At 38.6% G+C, this 24,977-nt stretch overlaps 1 protein-coding gene across 2 annotated transcripts in view; it reads left to right on the top strand.

Moving 5' to 3' along the window:
- ZNRF2 (zinc and ring finger 2) overlaps positions 1 to 24,977 on the top strand; it is a 60,527-nt gene that overhangs the window by 20,537 nt on the left and 15,013 nt on the right. For both annotated transcript variants that reach the window (XR_008448712.1, XM_054059549.1), the window contains exon 2: positions 12,580 to 12,675. Coding sequence is in view for 1 of the 2 variants with exons in the window: in XM_054059549.1 (XP_053915524.1) it covers positions 12,580 to 12,675 (96 nt within the window). In the remaining variant the exon portion in view is untranslated. The remainder of the gene's footprint in view (positions 1 to 12,579; positions 12,676 to 24,977) is intronic.

The raw sequence follows: 24,977 nt of genomic DNA, 5'->3' as shown, positions 1-24,977 counted from the left end.
CTCTAGCTGCTGTTTTGATCGTATCTGAATTGTTTTATATGCTACTGGCAGGCTGTCTAGTACAGCAAGGTGCAGTCAGCTGCTCCAGTCTGTCACTCGGAAATCTCGGAGTCCTGCTTGCTTGGGCTGGTCCTCACCAGCTGACACACACAGGCAGGAGGAGACAGCAAGAGCAAAGGAGGTAGTGCTGCCAAGAGAGGGAAGGTGAGAAATGAACATGTGAATGAACAGAGAGGAGTGCAGGTTCAGACTCTGGTGTTCTGTATGCTGCCCTCAAGAGCTGTTCTAAAGAGATTTCTTCTTTAAAAAAAAAACAGATTTTTTTTTTTGTTAGAGCATTTTATTCTTTATATTTTAGCTGCTCAGTTACTGATTTTAAGGATCTTAAATAGAGCCTTGCTAACTTATCAGGTAAGGCTCTGGTTAAGAAGGCAGCGCTGCATGGAAAAGCAGAGCAAGTTTATGTCGTGATTTACTTTTTCTGTGACTCTTTTTTCAATGTCATTGTGGACAAATAGCATTTTTACATGAGGTGACGCCTAAAGACTTATGCGAATTGTCTTTCTGTGTGAGCTAGGGCAAGTTTCTAACTGCTTTTTTTAAAGTATATAATGGAGACATTGCTCCCATAGCCTTTTCTTGTCTGTTTTAGAATATGTGCAATTTAGATTTAGTCCCTGTTTCGAAGAGGGACTAATACATATATGCTAACAAATGTACTTGCAGCACTTGCCACGCTGTGATCCTGATTTATAAGGGTGTTTCTGAAATAGGAATACTAACTATGATCACTCTTTAGTCAGTTGTTTAAAAAAGCAAACAAAACCAAACCACAAAAAAAAACAAACTAACACCCCTGTCTTGTTATACACGTTGCAGGTTCATGCTATCTCAGTATTCAGACTCAAGACTGCCTCTCATTTTTCTGTGTATAATGCTTATATATATAAAAATTGACAGGTCATGATTTTGTTTGAACAGCGAAGAACAAAATATTCTTCTTAAATAGTTGCAGCTTCTATTACATTCAGTAGTGTTACGGATGAGTAAAGCAATGAAAGCATATACTTCTTTAAATGAAAGCCATAATTATATAAGTAAAAGCATTTGAGTTACAATGTAAGTTTTCAAACTGCTGAAAAGTCAAAATATCTGTCACTTAACTAATTTGTTCGAACTTCATATCCCTGTTAAAACTTATTTACAATCTATGCTCAGTGTGTGTATGTATGCATGCATATATGCATCTTATTAGCATGATTTGGTTAATATAAACAAAGTGTTTTTTCCTAAGTGTAGATGTTTAAAAAAGATAACTAGTCAAATTTCCCAACAATCTGGCTGATAGACCAATGCAGCAGTTGTAAACAGAGAAATATAGAAAATACCCAGTAGCATTCTCTACAAAGCGCATTTAGAATGTGAGTGATACACAAAGTATCTCTTAACAGTTTGTTCAAACAGTGGCGTCTTAACTATGAAAAAAGCAAGAATTACATCACTAATGTAGTTGTTGTGGAGGAAATAAATGTGCACGTCATTTGAAAGTTTGTTTGGTTTGTGATTGGTGGATGTTCTGTAAGCTTTTGCAGGATATGACATGGGTGTGAGGTATTCTCTCTTAAAAGAGGTGAAAGACTAAATATAGATGAATCTGTTATGATTTATACATTTAAAGCATGTAAGTCAATAGTTTGATTTTCTTCAGCTTTTACTGACAATAGTTAAGAAAACTTGGTTTAGGTTTGTTTATGGGTTCAGTTCTATATTTTTCTGAACCAATTACACATCTTCTTTACTGTTCCTCTTATTGGGCATTTTGCAGGCTTTCTTCACTATTGTACCTCCACAAATGTTAATAAAAGGTTCTGCCTTAGAAATAGAAGCCTTTGCAAAACTTTTGCATTATAATACATAATTGTGTATCCTTCCAACCGTTCTCACATTTTATCAAGATATGTACATAATTCAAGTTGAACACTTAAACTCTGTTAATATTGAAGGATTTAATGATCAAATTCCAGTGTACACCTTTCTGAAATTATGTATTCTGGAACCCTTGGTCTCTTCCCCCTTTTTTAAGGTTCTCCAATTATTCTGTTAGAAGTCTAGCTTTTTATGAACGTGCATCATAGCTTCTGCAATAGTCCATATGCTGAGGTAAATATTTTCCAAACTGGAATAATAGAGGGGTCAATGCAGAGCGAATTTCTTAGTTGAATTTTCCATTTAAAACCAAAAGGCTGCTTTACGATAAGCAGAGATGTCAGTGATTAAAAGTTATTCCTTAAACAAAATTCCTTTGTGCTAAGAATGAATGATACTTTTCAGCCCAGCCTTTTCTATTAAGCTCAGACCTTATTCAGAAGTCATTCCTTTATTCTGGGCAAAAAAACCAACAAACCCAAATACAAAAACAACCATTCTTGCTCTGCTCTCACCAGTTTCAAGTGAATGACAGTAAACTAGTCCATAGGTTCGATGTTTTCCTGCAGATTTAAGAAGTCGGTGCCTTCTCTGGGGTACTGCTATTTTCAGAGCTTAATGCAATAAAGTCTGCTGTTGTGCTTACATAATAAAAACTCTTGTGTGTGTCATGAAAGAATAAGATGAAAAGCACAAGAAAACAAGTATGCTTTGAAACATTTTTCCTTGACTTTCTTGTAACTGTACTTTTTAGTAGGCATAATTTTTCTGCTATACTGAATGATAAATGTAACTTTAATTACTTTTAATATGTCATTTAATGGTGCTGTGGAAAATTGAAACAATATTATGGTTAGAATTAATATCTAAACTCCTGAGAACTCCCCTCATAATAATTTAACTTCTTACTTACATATATTCCTCCCAGTTGTAATCTTTAGTATTTTGTACTTTGACTTTTTTGTCATTGATTCGTTTTCCCCTTTTTTCTTTGTCACTGCTACCTCTATTTCTGCAGGAACAAGTAGGTTATTGGTAAGTATTTCAACTAAATCAGACTTTACAAAGTTTTGCCTTAGTGAGGATTTTTTCTTACCCTCACTTACTTTGGTAAAAACTTTGTAGACAACAGACCAATTGTCTGTAAATGCTGTGCTATCTCAGGTCTCCATTATCGCCTTGTTTGTGTAGTAGATTAATAGTTTTCAGATTCTCGAGAGACTTTGTCTTCTGCATGCTTTCAAGCAGCATCACTTTCTGTGCTGTCTTCTAAGATGCTGCCTTCTCCTGGGGCTTGCTCCTTTGTTCCTGTCTGCTGCGTTTCAAGTGCAGTGTTTACTTTGTCTCTCCCATTTCTTTTTTTTCATAAGACCTTTTATGCATTTTGGCCAGTTTGCTCAGAAGACTTCTCTGCGTCCAACAAGATGCTCTGTTTCACGTGTTCAGTTTAGTCATCCTTGTCAACCATTATTCAGCCGTTTTCACATCATACCTCTTCCCTGTTAGCTATCATTAAATATACTCTCAGCATGATATAGCCACCCTCTCCTCTCTTATTATCATGCTTTGTGTAATTTTAATCAGATTTGTTGCATTGTACAGTACAAGTTTTCAAGATACCGATGTCTGTGCATTTTAAAAAAATAGGACTTCATTCTTTCTTCTGATCTTTGTGCAGCTCTTCCTAAGCTTCCTTTTTAGATGTTGTGGTTTCTAATGGAAACATCTTCTGTAGCTCTAGCATATATTTGGAAGTAGGGGCTTTACTGACAGTGTGAAAAAGGGGGGGGAGAGGCATAGAAAAACTGATTCCTTGTACTTAAAAATATGTAGCTGTCTTGCCAAATTACTCAGTGACTCCAGAAGGCCCTACTTCTGACAGTAGAACACTGTTACCTGTCCTCCCCAACTTTCATTGTGAAATGATAAGTGGAAAGACCTTTTTCTGATGTTTGAGGAAAATACCGCTACAAGCAATAAGAAAATATTGAGGGAGTAGGAAGAGTACAGAAGAAAGGAAAAATATGAATTTATAGCTTCAGAGAGACTAGGAATGAGAGAAAAGAATTCTTCCTCCTTAAACTTTGATCAGTTAAGAAGGAAAAAAGCAATGGGAATATGCAGGATCTCAAAAGTAAGAGTTTAAGGGATTTCATTTACAAGTTTTCAGACCTCTGAGTCAACTTGCAGTGAATTATTTGTCATCATCTGGTAATGCAAGAATTAAGCTTGTTTGAGAGGTTAACCTTGCCTTCTATGTGTAAATAAAATACATTTGTGCCCAAAACTGCTGGCCATGCTCTCTGGCTAGTTGCTTTCTGAATAAGATAGTTGATTCGGCTCCAAAATGTGTCCAGCCTGGCCTAACAGCATTTTCAGAAAACTTTTGTCATCATCCACACAGCTCCACACAATTTCTCCGAAGTGGCAAGAGCCCACTTGGGTACAGAAGCCTCTGAAACGGAGATTGGGCTTGTTACTTCCCATACTAATGGTATTGCTCTGCCAGTATGGCTAGAAAGGCCCTGGCTCTTATTTTCAGAGATCTGATGATGAGTAGATATGAGAGAGAGGAAGAATTTCCTTCTTTTGTTGCTCTTTATTTGGATTTTGGAAGGGATTCATCATACCTATATGAAAGAGAGAGAGAAAGCATGTTTCCTTGGGTTCTCTCCCCCTCCCTTAGGAAAGATGCTGTGGAAATTCATGGTACTGAGAAACTTGTGGTGTGGATCTTAGCTGATGGGGTGACACATCTGGAATGCAGTTAATGAAGCAGTAAGGTAAAGAGTGAATTAATAGCTTACAAGTCACTTTATAAATTGGTTTTGTGTTCTTGTCAATTTGAAAGTGCAATGACTCTAGGAGTTTGGATGAAGGAGACTTGAGCAGTCTCTCATCTGCCTTGACTGCAGATTCCTGTGGATGATAGGATGGAGGGGTAACACCCACCCACAAACACAGTTCTAGCTAAGATCTCTCGTCCTCCCTTTGAATGCTTCCATTGGTCTAAAATATCACTCTTGAAAAGCTATTCATCTGATAACAGCAGTTCTTATTTTATATTAAGAGGTGAAATCAGTCTTTCCAGAGGTCTTTCCCACTTGTAAGTTCATCTTCTGGTTTGCAGGATATTTTAACATGTTTACTTTTTTTTCTCTTTTAATGGTTGCATTTATTGTTCTTCAGTTTCTAAAAATGTGTAGCTGTCAATTATAATCATAATTAGATGTCTTTTTACATTGGTATTAGACACCTGAAGTTGTGCAGTTGATAAAAGCTTTATTTATGAATAAGAAAATGTCTTGTTCAATTTATCGTCTTCATTCTGTACTGCATTATTTTTCAGTCATTGCTACTGAAGATCTCACTTTGCCAGTTACCAAGATGAAGGGAGCTACAGAATTTTAGTAAGAATCTTGTTTTTTGTTAGTTTTTCTTTAGGAGACGTAGGATTATTCAAACACATCTTCTCTAATTATTTCATGGGCTCCTTAACGGAAATAAAGTTTCAAGTTTGGCTTTATTCTGCATTTGATATATCGTTTCCTTTCCCACCCAGTGCTGTGGGAGATGTAAATAAGAAAATGTAAGAGAAAATCCCTTGTTTCCCTCAAGGAATTCACAAGCATGTTTACTTCAGTTTTATGGCACAAAAGTGGGGAAGAAAACACCTCTAGGTTTTGAGCACTAAATCTGTATGTGCTGAGAAGAAAATACTTATGCTTGCCCTGGTTCGGTTTTCTTGGAAATGTCAACAGTTTAAAACTTCTGTATTGTGCTCTTTATTTATATTTGACTTCCTATTCTCTCCCAAATTGAGGGGAATATTATTTTGTTTCTTTTCATCTCCCAAACTCTTTCGGGATGGTGCTGTGTTCTCCCAACTAAGGCCATTGACAGCATAAGGAAGGACAGAAACTATGTAACGAGGTGTATCTTTTCAATGATTTGCTCTCTCCTTTAGTAAAGAACTTCTCTACCTAAAATGGCAAACTTTCTCCAAGTAGCCACTTGTGTTTGGAGCTATAGCACCTAGAAATTCTCCTACAGAGGGTTCCTAGGGAATTGGTAATGGACTTTTTTCTTTTACTGTCTAACTTAAAGACATTTTTTAAATGTCAGTTCTCTGTTCTTGAATTTGGTGTGAAATAATCTCATATCCTCTTCGATGGAAGGGTGAAGTTGCCAGGTGAGATGTTAGCTGTGTTAAAGCAATATGCTTTCATGTACAAAGCTTCACGGTTTTGAGCTTAAGGAATTATTCATTCTTTCTTTCCATTTCAGCTCTCTGAGGAGAAGAGAAAATTCCGTGGCCACGTAACTCTGTTAGACCATGTAGTCTCTACTGGAGCTATTTTTTTTTCGTCTTTTAAGTTTTGCAAATTAGTTTACAGAAAGAGGGAGTAATACAAATTTGACTTGACCAGGACTATTGTTGCTTCACTGAGAATCTGAATTATTTCCATCTTTTTCTGCTGTTCTTACAATCTTACTTCATAGGCTTCTACACAGTTGGAATATAAAAGGAAGAAGCGGAGACATTATGCTGTGACTTGCATGAAATTTTTATACTATTCTACTTTATATTCTTATTAGCAAACTTAAAATGTGGTCTGTAGGTAGATGATGAAATAGTTGGAAAAAAATCCTGTACCTGTTCTAGGAGTGCAATTCAAATTAAGTATCACAGTGGTCTACTTTGGGTCTGTTTTCGATCATCTTTTTTTTGGACGGTGAGCACTTTAAAAAAGGAAATACAATGCCAAACTTGTAAGGTCTGAAAGCACTATGGAGGGCAAAATTGAAGTCCTTGATTTTAACGTGTTAGGAAGGTGATCAAAATTGAGTAAGAGAGACAAGTGAGAATTACTTAATATGAGGAGAAATAAAACACACCACTACAAAGCAAGACCTGGCTAGCAACCATTCTGCTGAAGATTTAGGGATTGTTATAGGTCACAACCGGAACGAGCTAATAATCTGTTGAACTGTTTAAAATGTACATGTACCTAGATACACACACATAAAGGAGATATCTGTACGTATAGATATACCTATACGTACAGATATATATATATATAGAGAGAGAGAGATCTGGTGTAACAGAACGGTGTGATAGGTAGCTATTAATTTCTGCTTAGGACTTTTGAAGTCTCTGGCTGTAAGCTCTGCCCAGTTCTTGGCAATGCAATATGTTAAGGTTGGAGAGAGTCCAAAGGACAGCAATAGGAATAAAAGGTTTAGGCATCAGGGCTTACGAGGAAAGATTAGAGTAACTCTTTTTTTTTCAGGCTAGGGGGGAAAAAGGTGAAGGGCACGCATTTTCCAGTTTGAACATGTTTGTTCTACTGAGGACAGTTATGGACTGCTTTCTGTGCCTACTGAACACACAAGAAGTAACTTTTTTTTTTTTTTTTTGGTAAGTGAAAGCTACCAGATTAGAGATAGGGGAAGATTTTTCTGACTCCCTAGGAATAGCCAGTCAGCATTGTAAGTTGTCTAGATGTCTGTAACATCTTTCACTAGTTGATTTTTTAAGGCCAGATTAAATCCTCTAAGTGTGTTTAACCCAGTTTCCCAGTATGGGATAGACTTGGTGACCTCTTGAGGTCTTTCTAACATGTTTCTCTGATTATGTGAGGTGTCTTCTGTTTATTGAGGGGAGGGGATTATTTGTATTCTTTTTGTTTTATTGTCATTATGCAGACTTTATTTGTGTGACAGTAATCTTTTATACCACCCTTATACCATCATATTTACTGGATGCTATGCTTCCAGATTATCTATACTTAGAAAAATAAGTACTGAGAAACAAGTATAAGTAACATTTGTCAGGCTTCTTATTGTCAAATACATTTTAGAAAAGCACATGTATGCAAGGATTTATCATTTCTTATGACTTCTTTAAATGTAAACCAGCACGAATTTATATCCATTGTGTTTGAAAACACAAGGATGCAAAACCATAAAATGCTGATAAGTTGCATACTTGTTTTAAGAGAACAGATGGTCTTGTTATATTTTTAATTTGGTTCTAGTTGTGTTGCAATTGAGATATTTTCTACTGAAAAGTTACTCTGATCAGGCTGATGCAGTCTTTTGTGTTGGTACCAGTTTTATTTGTGATTGTTTCTTGCTACGACTGTTTAATATTGACCAACAGGGTCATCCGTTCTTCTATGCAAGTCTAATAATGCTTTAATGTATTTCCTTTATGTGCAGTTCTGTGATACTTAGCACTGCATTGTCTGGAAGCTCTTAGTTCCATTTTTTCCCATGACAAAGTAGGTATTCCAGAAAGAGTGCCAACATGATTGTACAAAAAATTATAGAGGTCCAGGAGTTTAATTGTTGGATGGTTTTTGTTTGCTTTGCCATGAAGTGAACTGCAAGTTAAACAGTCTGATGTTTGCGAAGCAAGGCAAACACAGTATGATATCAATAAGAGGTTGAAATCAGTATGGATAGCCTGTCCCTGTGGATAGTTTTCAAGCCTGCCAGAGTTCAGTAGATGGATGTGAGATAAGTTGGCATTCTTGGCCAACCGGACACTTATTTGCAAAAAGATCGTGGAGTCTGAAGAAAATGGTACATTCAGGAGAGAATGAGAGCGCGAATTCACCTCTGAAGATTTGAGTCCTGCTACTTGTGCAGGTTCAGTTATTTCAAATTTTTCTGCCACTTTGGGATTTTCTATTAGCTGTGCTGCAACTTTCTGTTCTGCCTCTCTTTTCTTGTAATTGTGCGTTTTTCCAGGATTATTGTTTCATTTTAAGTAATATGTTACTTCCAGTTTTGTAGTCAGGGTTGTGCAACCAGATGATGGGAGCTTGTAAGAATTTGTCTCTTAAGCAGACAGTTGTGAAGGTCAGCTAGAGGCATGTGCTTGCTCAGTTTTTGTGCTCAGTTCTTTCCTGCAGTGCTGAGAGAGAATGAGGTGAGAGGTGGGTCTTCCCCTGGCTTAGATTTTTATCAGAGACAATGTCCTCTCTACTATGGGAGAAGGAAGGACCACTTTGCAGTGACCTAATACAAAGGTATTAGGTTCCTGATCTTGGATGAGGATAAAAGATGCTGTGAAACCAATGCTTTCGTAAGAGCTGAGGTTTTACCTAGAACTATATGATATTTCTGTGATTTTGTAACATATGATTTGGGTTGGAAGAGACCTTTAAAGGTCCTCTAGTCCAACCCCCTGCAATACGGGGACATCTTCAACTAGATCAGATTGCTCAGAACCCTGTCCAACCTGACCTTGAATGTTTCCAGGGGTGAGGTATCTACCTCCTCTCTGGGCAGCCTGTTCCAGTGTTTCACCACCCTCATTGCTATATCTTGTGTGCTCCTTGTAAAGGTAGCGAGAAATTAGTTAACTGAGTTTCGTAGTTTTTCATTTCACCTGATACCACCTCATCTGATGACCGCTTCCACTTTGTTGTCCAAAAGTCCGTGCATGCATTGTTCATCTGCAAAATGCAGTAAAACAAGTCATGTAGAGACCAAGCTATTTTTGACCTGTTGCTAATTGTTAAAGTCATGTGAAACTTTAAGAAAGTTATCAGAGTTGTTCCTTGAGACTGGTAAAAACAAACATAGTCTATAAATGTTGTTAGCCTGCTGGGCAGTGGTACAATAGAGCCTTTGTTCTTGTGGAGTAGTTAATTGTAAACTAGGTCATGAAACTATTGCCTCCTCATTTGAGGAAAGGTGGGAAAACAGCTTTTTTTAAGGACCCTTGACTGGCCTGTGGACAGTGTTGATTGATCACTTACTCATATTTTTCAAATACAGTTAAAAATAAAGTAAATATTGCATCTGCAGTTAAAATAATTTGTTCTTTGGGGTTACCAAAGGAGTTGGAAATAGTGATTTCCTTCACGTAAATCATATACTGTGCATCTCTTGGGTAAGATGGCTAAATCCAGGAACTGGTAATTGCAACAGAACGTTGTGAAGGAGTAAGAAGCAGATTTGGTGGTTGAACATTTTTTCAGCAGGTAGTGCAAACTCAAGGCACTTCTTCATCTGTAATGCGAGTCTTTGGCCTGAGCTGGTGCTAGTCACTGGAAAAACATCTTTTTCACAAAGATACCTTTACCACTGGCTGCTGATTTGGTCCATAAGGCTTAGTTAAGTGTAGTGCCCTCTGCTTGGATTCTTTAATGCACTGTTCTGTGTGCTGAGTAGAGCTGTAGCAGTCAGGCACCCCAGACTTGCTGTCTCAGGAGGATATTCCTAGTTGCATAACTTACCTTCAGATACCCCTTGACAGTGGACAAGCCACAAGATACCATATTGTTAAAATGTGGACTTAATATGTTGCTAAAATATGAGCTGTTTATTAGATTTAGGGGCAGGCACATGGTAGTGTAAACACATTTGGCTAAATACTCCAGGTAGATAACCAGAAGGATTTTTCACAGCTGCATATCTTTAAGCATGGTTTTAGGTAAAAGCATTATTATTCTTACTAACACATCAACATCTGCATACTGCTTAATTTGGATTTAAGTATTTCCTCCAAGCAGTCCTGGGATATATACCTTCTTAATAACACTGTTAACTTTAGCAGTGGGTTCTAAAGATCTATTCATGGTTTTCCCTGCCTCCCTGTCACTCCCAATTAGATGTACTGATGACCCTAGGGAATAAGCTAGAGAGGTTCTGTCCAGAAAGCACAAGGAACCTGTTAATGACTATCCCAGTGCCTAACTAGCCGTGACCATAATTGCTAACTTGCTGTGATGCAAACACTCCCTTCTGGCACAGCAGGATTCAGTCTGCAGTGTCTGAGGAAGTTAATGTGGGTTTTTACATCAAAATATGTTGTCAGTGATGCCTTATAGAAGCACATAAATGAGAGTAATGCATGGGTCTAAGGAAGTTTTGACTAGACTTACGAGTAATCAGCTGCATTAGGCTGATAAAGGTTGATAGACAATTTACTCTGAGTCAGTTTTGAAGTTATGAGTGGTTGGGTGTTCAGAGGACTGAGATACTAATTTCTGTTTTAGGCATGTTGAGATGCAGTCTCGGGGAAGGAGGCTACATGGTGGTTGAAGGGTCACTGACAAAGCTTTCTACAAGTAAATTAATCCTTTCAACTTGTTTTTTTCTCAAAATATATGTTTGGCTGTTGTATGCTTATTAACCTGTGGTTGTAACCGTTATTTGTAAAGATGTGAGTTGGAGGAAGAGGATTAAAAAGGAGAGAAGAGCGATATTTAAACTGAAGTGTAAGATTGGCATAAAAAGAAATAGATGTGAACTGCTTGTGACTAAAATGGGAAGAATGAGAACTGTACTTTGTCTCAGGAAGTGGTTTCCAGTACGTTCTGCTGCTGTTCAGAGGTCCTTATGGGTGTTACCAATTGTCTGCTTTGATTTGCTTCCTCTTAGCTACACTAATGAAATAAAAATAATTGTCTTGACAAATGAAGTGCGTTATTTCTATCAAGCGCAAATGCTTCAAGTTAGTTGCTTGATTTGTATCCAGATAATAATTAACAGGAATTCTCAGTCATCTGTAACTTGGAAGTGCAGCATCAAGTCACTTGTCATCCTTGACTGACTTGGTTCCTTGTGGATTCCCAAGGTTAGCAGTACAAAAGTGAGAGAGAGCAAACTAAAACATGTGGGAGCAGGCTCAGACGTGGTTGTTGGTGGAAGTTGCAGTGACCTTTTATGCATGCCTGCGTCATTACTTTTCAACAGCATCAAAGAAGAAGTTGCTCCTTTGCACTTGAACGTGGATTTAGATATTTTTTCCACGTGTTGTCCTGTAGGTGTATTCCTTAACAGCTGTTACACGTCAAGATCCCTGTTGGTGGCTTTTTGTCTGTCACTTGTGTGTTAATTATTCAGCACAATAAAAAAAAGTCAGACTTTCTCAGAATTTTTTGTGGACTGTAAAACTTGTCCAACCAATCTTTTCCCTTAACTGGAAGACTGCTATCTTTGGTAATGACAGAAATTAAAGTAATTATCAGTTTTGTCGTGCACTACTGTGAAGTTGCATCCCAATCCAGACTGTCGTAATTATTCTTTACCCCCTGTTGTCTCAGTCTGTGACCTTACAAGCTAAACAAGGCTTGGCTAAGATGAGAGAAGTCAAACAAATTCAGCACTACAGGAAATATTAATGATTCTGTAGGTGGGGCAACACCCCTGAGTTAAAGTTCTCCCTGTGCCCCAGTCTGGTAAAAGATGCTGCAGCTTGTGATGAGATGTGAAACTAAGATCTTTTGTTAACATTTCAGTGCTATTCCTGGTAAAAATGAAGATGTTAATTCAGGACTCCTGCCCAGCTTCAGGTTTTAATGGCTGTATTCTCTATACATTCCTAATTCCTAGTGTAATATTATCCTCTTGTTCCTATGTTAAACATTCTTAGTGTTGCTGGGGAAGTTTGCATTGCAGAGGTGCCGACATGTTTGCAGTTGGCAACAGATCAGTTTGCAGAAACAGTGGTCCATTTTGAGAGCTTTTGTAATCAAGGGAATTATATTAATGTAAATATGTCATGTCAAAACTGGAAAGCTGCCAGATATTTATTTTCTTTTATGTGTGCAGAATAGATTTTTGGCCTCAATATACATATTTGCAATGTAGTTGAGTGTACTCACACTTATATATTTTTATTTTCCATAGGATTCAAGTGCCCTGTATGTTCAAAATTTGTATCTTCTGACGAAATGGATTTACATCTTGTGATGTGTTTGACAAAACCAAGGATAACCTACAATGGTAAGAAAGAAGTAAGCTGATAATTATTTATTCATTTTAAACTTCAATGTGTGATAATAATTCTTTATTTAATAAGGTACTCTGGTAACTAGTTCAGTAGACTCAGAAATTACGTGTGACTTTTGCTTGTATTTTATTTTTTCAAAATAATTCCTAAGGAACTGGTCTTTCTTTTATATACTGCATCCAGATATAATTTGCACTGTTGACTTGTTCTGCAAATATAAAATTATTCTTATTTGAGTGTGTTTATTGACCACAAGGTCAGATACTGATCAGTGTGCATTTATTGCCCACTTGAGGTATTTGTAGCTTAAACATCCTCTCATCTAATGACATCAAGCAGTAAGGTAGGGCAATCAAGTCTCCTTCTGGGAACATTATTAAGGACTGTTAGTTGACACGCTATGCATTTGTACTTCATTTAAGAAAATTACTCTTTCTTGAAGGAGCTGAAGAACTTTCTTCTTCGGCAGCTTGCGTATGTGATACTTCAGAGGGACTGGTAGATATGTATGATTCTGTGATTTTAGTGAGACTCGCCGATGTCAAATGAATCAGCTGTGGTAGCTTGTTTTTTCCCCTACTACTAAACCTCTTTCAAGGCAACCTTTGATGCAAAGCAAACAGGACTTTTGCCACTGTTGGATCAAGCCTTTCTGTCACTAGGCTGACACTCAGTTCTATGGCATGCATACAAAACAGTTTCAGAAAACTAGGAATTAGAAAATCCTACTGAACCTTACTGCTACCAGGAAATCTTACAGTGCCTCCTGAATGAGCTTATTGCTTATCAGCCATCAGATGTGGAAGGCAATTAAAAAGAAATTGTAGAGGAGAGGGAATCTGTCTTTTTTTATAGGTGCGCAGCAAAAAGTTCAGAGTCAATGGCCACAAGCTGCATCAGGAAAAAATCCGATTCAATGCAAAGAAGAAATGCCTCATAATGAGGGTAGTCAAACACGGTAGCAGGCACCTGAAGAGGTTGTCCAACCTCTATCCTTGGAGATGATCAGAAATTGACTGGACAAGAGCCTGAGCAACTTAGTCTAGTTTGGTCCTGCATTGAGTCAGGGGCTGTACGAGAAGACCTCAAGAGATCCCTTTCAACATAATTTACTTATTGTATAAATAACGTGCATTATGGGTTCTTTGGGGCTCCTGGCATCCTTGCTATTATGGTATCCTAGACTGGATTTTTTTTTATAGGAACAAGTCTTGAAGGATGATTGGGCCCACCTTAATCTGTCTGGATAGCATAATGGTCACCGTTAATTGCAAAAATTATTTGAAATCATACACTTACAGTTGCGAAATACATTTCAAAGCATAGCACTCAGGAAGAGTAAATATTTTTTTTCCTCCTGGTGTTACCACACATATGTTTGAAAAGGTTGACTTCATCTAACAGAGGGGGCTTTGTTTCTCTTTGTTTTGCCTTTTTTTAATTTAGAATTGAGCGTTTTCCAAGAGAAGTTGGTAGAAATCTGTGTGCTGAGGGATGTTGAACATCAGGGAGAAGCGCAGGCTACTTCCCCAGTCAGGGAGGGGTAATGTACCTGGGATCAGTTAGGTTGGAGAAGGCAGAGGCACACTGGCAGAGGACAAACTCTGGTGGTAGCCCAGCTAGTGGGATGTGTACAGGATGTGTACAAATTACGAGTTGATCTATTGAAATCCTTTGCCCTTGCTGCTTCTTTACATGTACATATGGGCACACTCGGCTAACTTTTTTCAGGGAAACGGTAACTACATAAAGTAAACCTCACAGTATTGTTTGTGATGTTCGTTTGTATCACAATGGTGCCGTATTCAATGTCTTTTTTTTTCCCTGCACTGTTTCTCACAGGTGGCACACTGCTTGGTTTTGCTCCTTTAGGCCATCTTGTTACCTTTGTGCAATCCATTATGTCAAAGTACTTCCATATAAATGACCAGAAGTAAAACCTGATTGTGGCGCCTGAAGCTACTCCCTTGATAATCTGCAACACAACAAAAGCAGTTGTGGACAATGCAATATGATTTATTACCAGCAGCATGGAGGAGTGTGTCTGCTGTATAGAGAGCCTCGGGAACTCATTTTACAAAATGATTGTATAAGTTTGAATGAAGAAAACTAGTGAATTACGTAGGCTGGTTTGAGAGCAACTCTCCACTAGAGGTATGGTCTCATTCCTTCAAACGCTTAAAAGAAGCATGCATCGATCCTTGTAACTCCAGTTGCTTAGCCTCTGGAGTTGTGGACTAAATCTTAGATTATAACCTGCCGCTGGTTATTTAAATTTCTGCAGCGCAAAGAAATTGAGGATATGGCTTCAGAGTTGTGCAGCACTAAGTTATTAAAGGGATCGCAATCACACCACAAAGTAATAAGGCTAACAAAAGAGAATTAACTAGCAGATTGGTAACTTAATGTTGCTATGATTTCAGGCCCAGAATTGCGTATGAATGTCCATATGCATGGTGGGGCTTTTCTTGTGCGTTTGCTATTTGCCGTGATGAGGAGATCAGTGATGGGTCTCCCTTTCCGTCGTAAGCCATAAGAAGGGCATCTCAAGCTTTGCCTTTTCTTATTGTTACCTTGGTCTTATGCCACACATATTCAAATAAAGCCAAGTAGGCATCATTTGCTTCTGTGGTCACTGCTGGTTCCCAGTTTTCTTACCGCTACAAGGAAAATATCTTTTTGATTTTCTTCTCTCCCCTGCCCCCGACTTCTTTTCTCTGTGAATACTATGTTGCAAGTAGCTGAAGGGAGTCTTAGACTTTGCAGATGCCAAGATGTTTAAAAGTTGAGCAATTGGATTAAACTGTGCTTATGGCTATTCTGGTTTAGGTGTGTTTCTTCATGATACTGTATTAGTTGTTCTTTCTAAGAAACTGCATGGAGCGAATTGTATATATTTTGTCATTCTGAGAAGACTGTGAATTTATTTTAACTGTGAATCTGAGGCATACAGTCTTCCCCAGGGAAATGTTATAAGACTGTTTAGTTGTGATTTGAAGTTTAAAAAAATTAATGAGTCCTCCCAGCCAGTCTCTAATTGCTTTCTGAGCTACCTTTGTGCATTGCATTTGGCAATAGGAAGGGTCAGTGAACTGCAAACTCTGGCAGATATCTGATTTACACGTGTTTTCTGAAAGACAGTGATCACAAATTTGTCCCAGTTCTATGCTGGAAGTTGTGCTGACGTTCATATAAATAAATCAGTATATTTTATTAGCCATATTTTTTCAAAATCCTGTGACTTGCCTGCAACAGACATCTCATTGCTGACTCAATTTGACATGTAAAGAGAGCTCTTTCTGTTTTCTGTGGGACTTTGTTCCAGTTCTCTTAACCTGTTTATGGTGCTCACACGTGAACCACTATCTAGGCATTTTGATACAAAATGAATGGAGTTGTGCAAAAATATTGTGGTGTGACTGTCTTAAATAGCCTTGCTTTTTTTAGCAATTAAAAAATCTTTTCATAGTGTTACTGGCCGAGCTGCTGCGAAGCAACAGGAGGTCACATGTGCTGGTTAGCCACAGGTTGCCAAAAGCCAGCGTTATGAGGAAAGTGGGTTGCTTGCTAGCTAACAGACTTTTTTTGAACACTACTGCTAAAGTATTATTTGGCATCCCAATTCCAGTGAGCTTCTCCAAAGCATTAAATGAGGCCCCTCACACCATCTCATTCGAGTTTGCCATGGCGAGTTATGCAGGGAGCCCACTTAGGGACTGCTCTGTGAAAGATGTTGCTTACAAGGTAGTCCTGTGTTTTGGTCAGGCAGAGGCATTTACTCATATTTACTCAGTGCTTTGGAAGCAACTTGTCTTCAACACCTTACTGATAATTAGACCTATCTGGTCAAGTTTAGATTTGGAATATAATTATTGCTCATTTTGTATTGTTAGAGTATTGGTGCTTTTTCTTCCTGGAAGGTGTCTGATAAAAATTGAGAAGACGCAGGAGAGACTCATGTCTTTAGGGGCACAAGTTTTAGATGCTTTGCAACAAATGCAACCAATCCCTCTTGAAGAAACTTTCTGGTTGGTTCCAAAGTAATTCTGGTTTTCATTTTGAAATTCCTTTGTTTGTTTCTTGGAAGGCTGTGTAAGACTTTTTATTATTATTTTAGAATTATTATTACTATTATTATTATTACTACTACTACTGGGAGAAGGGACTAACAGCCTGGCTCCTGGCCAGATGGGGAAGCCAGTCACCATGGAGAGCTGGGGAGAGCCAGTCAGCTCACTAGACTGGTTAGCAGGCTTGGCGAGCCGGCCTGTCCTCTTTCAAAAGTTTTGATTGAATTAGCACATTCCTGTGGAATATTTTGGGTTTCATCAAGTCAGCACTTTTGTGTTGGAACGCTGTTCTACTGGAAACTTTCTAAGCGGGTCTCTTCAAAGCCGCTTGCCCAAGGGTGGTGCTGCTTTGACATCAGTGCTGCTTTCACTCGGATCGCTCTGCATTTAATTCAGATATGGCAGTAGGTCTCATGGTTGGCCAATATATTTACTGAGGTTCATTTTAAGGGGAAAAGCTTTTGCTAGTGTAATTTCAGAGACAAGGAATGCTGAGACACCCAGTGTGTGAGCTTCTGGAGGTTTTTTCCTTACTCAAGATAACGACTTTTTAATTGTTCTTTTTAAATTGCAGTAAGTGATATTTTTTTTTTTTAGCCCTATCACACCAAAAGAGAGGGAGGATAAAGCATCACAGATAGCAGGAATTACATATACGTTTTAATATTTAAAGCTTATCCAGCTCTGTTTTGCATAGAAGGTTAGTGTGGAAAGATTCTTACAGACAGAATATGAAAAATTAAGGTAGGTGTACTGGAGGGGAAACATGAGTGAAACTCAGTGTGCTCTTCCTGTCTGGCAACGTACTTTGTCTTCCTGGAGTATTTGAATCTAATGCAGTGATGGCTAGCCAAATACTCCTGTGCCATCTCACTGAATTCAGAGTGACCTGGGCCACAACTGATGCAGATTAACAAGGATGCAAAGCAGCATTGTCACAAGGATTTAAATACATTTTTTATTTTAAATCATTCTGAGGTATTGGAGTAAGTTTTGTCTTGTGAGGAAAGAGAAATGCTGGTACTGCCACATCCTGAGGCCTGAGAGTCAGAATCCTGAGCTGGAATCTGTGTAAGCAATAATCCTGGAGTTGTCAACAGCTGAATGTTAACATTTTGATCAAAAGTAGAGACTTGAAGATTGGCAGTCACCTAAAGGACTAAACAGAAATATTTTTTGAACTTTTTTTTTTTTTAATTAATGAGACTGATCTATTTTTTGCTGACATAAGTTAGAAGCTTTGTTCATTGGTGACTGTTTCAACATCTTCTGGAAAGCTACTTGTGTCAGAACTTACTTAGTTTATATTTCTCAGTAGAAGGGAATAAAAATGTCATACATTAACCTAATGTCTGGACCACTGAGATGTGTGATTCTGGTAGTTCTGCCCCCTGCAGTAACTTCATTTCCTTGGTCATTTCTGTGCACAAAGAAAGGGACGGTATTTTACTCAGCGGGGCTGATGCTGTAAGCTGTTTTGACTGATGCACTCAAAATTTCAGTCTGAAATTAAAAGAATTGCTAACTTCAAGTTTACTTCTCTGCCAGGGTTCCTGAGATCATACCCCAAAAGACCTTGCGAGAGGGCATCTTGCCAGTCTGCCGGGAAAAGCTTAAGCCTTCCTCCTTGTCCTCATCCTTTAATAGGACTAGACTTTCAGCAAAGTAGTAAAAATAATACTAAGGCGAGTCAGTTCTTTCATTCTACTTTATGTGAGGTATAAACTTCTCCATAGAATTTCTCTGGTTTTCCATTTTTGAAATTTAACAGGATTCTTGGCTAAAAGTTTCTACTTTCTTGTTCTGCCCTGTATGGTTCTGTACTCCCAGGGATGCTGGGAAGGGAGAAGAGCGTACTTAATAAAGTAGCTTACCAGGACAAAGAGACAGTTATCCTGTGCTTGCAGTTAAAACAGTGACGTTTACTCTTATTTTGATCTTGTGTACTCATGAACATCCTCCAGAGTATGTAGGAAGCTCATTCAGTTTCCGTGATGCTTTAAAACAGTTTTATTCAGTATTGCTTGAAAATAATTAGAACTGCTGCGTATCTGTTGAACTTTGAGATTTTACTTAACATGGGGACCGTACAACATTACTACAGTAAGTACAATTTTATTCTGATACAGCTGTAATTCTGTGAATTGTTATAATATCAGCTCAAGACTTTTAATCATCGTTGCCGTTTCGAAGAACACAATTTGATGTTTGTACTGCTTCCCTTTGAGAATTGTCAGTAACATTTGAGCAAGGAAGAAACTTTCACTGATGTTCTCCAGTGTTGGACATGTATAGCGACTTGTCCAAGCCAGACTGCCAAGAGGAACAGTGGCAATCTTTAGCTCTTCCTCCCTTTTGTTCTGTAAAGCTGTATTTCTTTCCAACCACCCCAAATCTCTCCTTCAGCAGTTGCTGATACATCATAGACGAGCGTGACTACAAAAACAGCCTTTTACGGTTCAGGTTCACTAAGGAGGAGGTTGTTCATTTTAAAGAGTAATGCTGACAAATATCACTAAATAAAACCACACTCAAGTTCAACGTGTGCCTGAAAGAGGGGTAGCGCCTGCTCTGGTTGACCCCATTTCAGCCTCGGTCAGTGGATGAATTGGGTCAGTCCGTGATAGCATGGAGTTGCAGCACTTTTAGAGGATGCAGCCTCTTATCTTTACTTCACACCCACCAACTGTCAACCCTTTGCTACAGAATCATAAAAGCAAGCTGTGTATTTCTAATGGTGTGGCTGTGAAGAAAGCTCCTGAAATGTGAACACAGTGTAACTGAGAGGGAAATGCTTCAAACTTCTGGAACAGCAGTTCCTAGAACTGCAGACTACCCCTTTTATCTTGGTAAGATGTATCTTGGAGTTTTAGTGGTGGTAATAATAAGCAATAATAATATTGCTTATTATTTTTTTTCTCATGTAAGAGAAAGGGAGGCATGGGTTTGTAAAGAACCTATGGCAGCTCACTTTGATGGTTCAGGTTGGTCATGCTCAATAGATGACGCCGAATTTTCTTGCTGTAATGAAGTAAAGTCAACATGCTGAGATCCTGCTGAGAAGGGGGCACTGCAGAGATCACGTCCATTCACGTCTTAAACTTTTATCTGTTTTGTTGTAAATGGGACTGGCTCTTACAATGAGCCTTTGGAGAGAAGATTATTTGGTGAGTGATTCTCTGCATACTTTCCCTTGCCAGGCCTAAATCTGCTAGACTGAACTTTCTGTGATGGAGCCATCGCGAATCACTCCTGGCCAAAATAGTGGCAATGTCACCTCTTTCTTAACTTCAGTTGTAAACAGTGGGGCAACATCTTTTTTTCCTTAGTACATTGGAATTGCCTTTATATAAATGCATACATGTCCCACAGGAATAGTTTATGTGCAGCACTGGATAAATACAGTAAAGCTTTTGACAACTATAGAACAAGCCTGCTTGTTTCTGAAAGAAATAGAGAAAATAGGATCATTCATGTGCCGAATAGCTTAAGTTGTTTCCTTTCCTTATAAGCCACTCCTAACGTCAGATGCGGCCATTGTCTTGCTTTGGTACTGACAGTACTGCTAAAGTCAAGTGACAATTCTTGTCCTAGAAAATTACAGATACACCTGTGAACCCGTACCGCAAAGAACATCTGCAGGTGACGGGAGTGATTCAGATATGGTTAGAAGAGGACCCGGTATATTGCACTGTATGACATTGTGTTTCTCTTATATAATGCAGTGCAGTGCTGCATGCAGTAGAAAGCTAAGGGACAGTTTTGATTGCTTGGTAGCAAATGCTCACTGTGCTGTGACTCTGCATCATGTGATGCGGGCAGATAGGAGCTACCTTGCATGTCTTACACTTAATCAGTCTTTAGCTTTGAGAGGTCATTCGGAGGATGTCATAAATCGTGTCTGCAACTGCTGCAGTCTTGTGACTGCTGGGAATTTAGCTTTAGGGGAAATAATGCTCCTACTTTTGTATGGTAATTCTGCAGTCTTTCAAGCTGATTCCTCTGAAACCTTGAGATTTGACTCACTTGTTAGCAGCAAACTGACTTATTTTTTGTAGTTGCTTTGTGGAAACAAACCCCTTGAAAACACAGCTTTTCTTGATGTTGGAGAATAGTCTTCATTGGCTGGATTTTGAAATAAAACTACTTGGAATCTTGGGGTTTAAGAATAAGTGCTAAACTATTCCTCACTGAGATTGAGTGATCTGTGTAGGAATTTCACGGTATTTCCTTCCCTAAGTTTGCAGGAACTAGAGCAGATTATTTTCAGATCAGGATTTTGATCTAAAGAAATATAAAAGAATAAAAGGCCCATCCTCTTGCTCAGAAACTAACCCCAGGGTAGGTCAATTGAAAGAATTGCCTGAAGTGTCATTTGCATTTTTTTCAGATTAAAATGTTGCTTTAAAACATGCTAACCCTTGAGTGTTTAAACTGTCTCGTGCTTCTGAGTTGCAGATCCAACCCTTCAATGACAGAAGAAGTCAGCTCAGCCTTTGCAGGGGTTTTCAGTGGTAGAACAACTCTAACTCTTCTGAAACAACCTGGAGGCAAACACTGTTAATGTGATAAGAGTACTCTCCCATCTAAATTGAGGATTATTATCACTGCTTACATGGGAGAAAAATATTACCAAAGTGCTGTGTGTCTTAGTGGGATAGTAAAAACCTGTAGGTACCTGTTACCATCAGAAATATTGTATGTCTGTTCTTGCTGGTATAAGTTATAATGCTGGATTATGGATAAGTGTAGAGCAGAAAAAATGAGATAGCTTTGAAAACTCCAACTAAATATTTGATGTTATCGGAAGTATTTGCATTCAGAAATGTTTTGCATTCCATCTATATCGCAAGGATAATTGTATTTAAAATAGGAATAGCTTGTAAAAAGCAGTCTGTCTGCTGTGAACAGAAAGGACAGACAAGTAAAAATTATGCGGTGATTTATATCCCTGTCCTCTATATGCATGTTGATGCCAGACATTGAATTTTAGCTTGGAGAAGACTGATCTCAAGCCTGCTGGGAAAAGCACCCTGTAGGCCCAGCACCTGGCACTGGGGTTAATAAGCCAGACTTTATGCACACTGAGTTTTGGCACCGGTGTTTTCATTGTGTGTTGCTCAGTAATGCATTGTATCTTCCCTACAAATAGCATCTTAGTCAGACACACCTGCTTTTCTCCCCTCCTCCTGTTTCGAGCTTAGGCTCATGGTTTCGTCTTTCATGCCATCTTCCTTAGTGGTCCCTTTGCACTCATTTTGCATCAGATCAAACCAAACTCCTCTACAAGGTCACAGAGAAATGAGTCAGTTATTTGGCCAATGTTAAAAGACTGGAAAAAAGACTTGGCAAAACCCGTTGTGCTTGGGGCACCTGTAAGAAGCTTGAAATAGGATCTTGAAAAAGGGTAAAGAGAACAAAACACTCAATCAGATCCTACATCCAACTTCAAAACAAATTGAAGTTGAAGTAACCCACGTTGCCCAGAGTAATAGAATAGATAACTACATCTGAGTTTCTCTTCATTCTCTGTGCTTCTGCTCTTCAGGGACACTGTTGCCGCACCCTTTCCTTCTGTGAAGGTTTCTAGTGGGCCTTTCTCACCTATGTTGTATTACATGAGAGTTCTCACAGATTTCATTAGACCAGCATGTCCCCATCGCACACTCAGTTTGTTGCAGAGCATCACTAGAATGAAACTTAACTGATAATTGTTACAAAGCAATTTCTCCATGGTTTCAATGATGATGAATGTTGAAGCCTTGCCATTTGGAAAAACTGTGTTCTGCAATGTGTTTGGTATCCTTTCGTGTTGGAGATAAAACATGCTTAGTTACCTTAAAAAGCTGCCAAAGCAAGAGGGGTTTTCTAACCTCCTTTTGTACAGTTACACTAACATCCTGCACTTACAAGGTCTTTTCCAGTTTACATCTTTCTTTCATCTTAATCGTAGACAACCATCTTCTGTAATGCTTGCTCTGCCAAGTCCACACTCTGCTTTACTTTTGCAGTCTTTGTGAACACTGGTGGTGATTGCATCCACTCTTGACTTGGAAAAGTTGCTCCTTTTAGCAGGTTTACAGCGTCATAATTAAGTGTTCCTTCTGACCATAAAGCAGTTTGAAGACCACGATCTCTGCATGGTATATGAAAGGAACTCTTCACCCTCCTCCTAACCACAACGGTATCTTCTTCTCATTAAATCATTAACTCAGATTCCCTTGGTTTTGATTTGTGATTTTTGATTTGTTCTTTTTTTTATCTTTGGTAAAGGAATCATCTGCTATACAAGGCAAGTTGGACTTTAGGCTTCTCTCATTTTTCTTAGGTGTGCTCCCTTTGGTGACAAGACTTAATTTCTTCCTGTTGCTCAGAGGGAAATGGTATGATTCAGCCATATTTGGACTGACTCTCTGGATTGCAATCCCCAGTTCTCAACAAGCCTAAATCAACTTTTCATCTATTGTAGCAGGTTTTTTGTGCTGGTACAAATTAGCAGGTAAATATAGGTAGCCCTTAAATATCTTGCTTTGTTTTATTCCTCAAAGACAAGATGCATTGTTTAGCAAAGAATAAAAATGATAAAAGCTCTGCATGCCTGGATCACTCACTGGTATTCTTTCTTGCCTGCTTCTGTAAGTTTCCATCGCCCCAGCTCTCTCCAGTTCCCTGTAAGAAAACAATCCTCTCTAACTGCAGCAGACTCTTTGTCCGCGATATGTGCTTATTGCCCTTGGCCATTTACTCAGCCGCTCCTTCTTTTGTAGCATATTTGCGGTGTAAGATCCTCTTTGATGGTAAACTCAGCCTAGAGAAGAGTAAATCATTCTTACCTGATTGAGGCAAGGAGGAGACATTCCCTAAGTGATAGTTCCTTACATTGTTTCCTAAGGAGTTTTATATTGCTGCTGGTTTGTTTCTTGTGAGTTTGCCCCTTTACATGCTACTTTTGGTTTAGCTTCAGGCATTTAAGGTTAATACCCATTAACCTGAGACGTCATGTAATATTGATTAAAACCCAAGAAAATAGTCTTACAGGTAGCTTGCTTGTTCCATGCGCTGCAACAAGCAGCTGTTGTTTCAGATGGTATGTATCAGGGTACGCTATTCATGATGGGGTTTCAGTGTTTGGTACTGCTGCATTCAAGGCTTTTTCACCCCTTTTTGGCCTCCTGTTGGGATAACATTTAAAAGTATTTTCATTGCCCAGGAATGGTGTTTCTGAAGGAAGCAGGGGAAGCCTTGGGACAGATACGGCATGCCAAGGAAACTATTGAAGAACAAGCTACCCTTTGGATCATTCAAAACATACATATACATCAATTGAGTTGGAATGGGGACTTATTGCAGGATGGGTAAGGTTGACACAAAGTCTCTTTACATCCTGTTCTGGAGGACAAAACTGTTTGTGGTTCACTTGTGAACAGGTGCAGCTGTTTGGCCTAAAATTTGACAGTTTAAGAATATGATACTTAGAAATGCGGTGAACAAAACTTATCCTTAGAAGTCAGTGCAACCGGAGAAAGATGTTTGGCTATGTTGAGATGATTTAACATTCAAGGGCATCTCAAAGAGCAAGCAGACTGATTAAACAGAGGTTGGAAAGACTGTAGCTTAAGCAGAAGCTTCGGAGTCAATCAGATAATTGTCTCTGTATCGAAAGCAAATCTTGAATCAGTGGAAATGCATAGTCACTATGGCAATAAATCTCAAGACAGGAGCACAAGATGTTTTGTGTCCAACTGAGTTCATAAATTTTACCTTGTATAAATAACTGTTGCACCCCAATGCTTTCTACCAGAAGCATGAAGGTGGACTGAGAAGGTTGGTGCACTGATCACGATAGCTTAGGAATGGCTGTGGATGTTGTTGCTTGGAAATGAGGAATTGTATTTCTCAGACTGTTTGGCCCTTTTTCAAAGTCTGTCTCTTCCCTGGAAGTCCTGGGATGCAAACTTGAGTTTGTCTATGTGCAAGATATCTTAATTGGACTTGATACAAAAGCTGTGTTTTTAAAGTTGGAATGTATATTTTTTTTTTTGTAGAACTGTAGCTTGTATTGCCACCATGTATCTTAAAGTTGCACACAGATATCCATTGTAGCCGCTGAAGCAAACCTCTTTATAAAAGAACTATTTCCCTCAGTGTGCAAAGCCTTTTCCTCTCTATGTTATTTAGTTTACCAAATTAGAATTGTATCCAGGTAGCTAGGATTATGCAGGCTT

This window comes from Cuculus canorus, chromosome 2, assembly GCF_017976375.1.
Source record: "Cuculus canorus isolate bCucCan1 chromosome 2, bCucCan1.pri, whole genome shotgun sequence".
In the NCBI taxonomy this organism is placed as follows: domain Eukaryota; kingdom Metazoa; phylum Chordata; class Aves; order Cuculiformes; family Cuculidae; genus Cuculus; species Cuculus canorus.
Note: the sequence above shows the minus strand (reverse complement) of the source record. Positions and strands in the feature narration are given on the sequence as shown.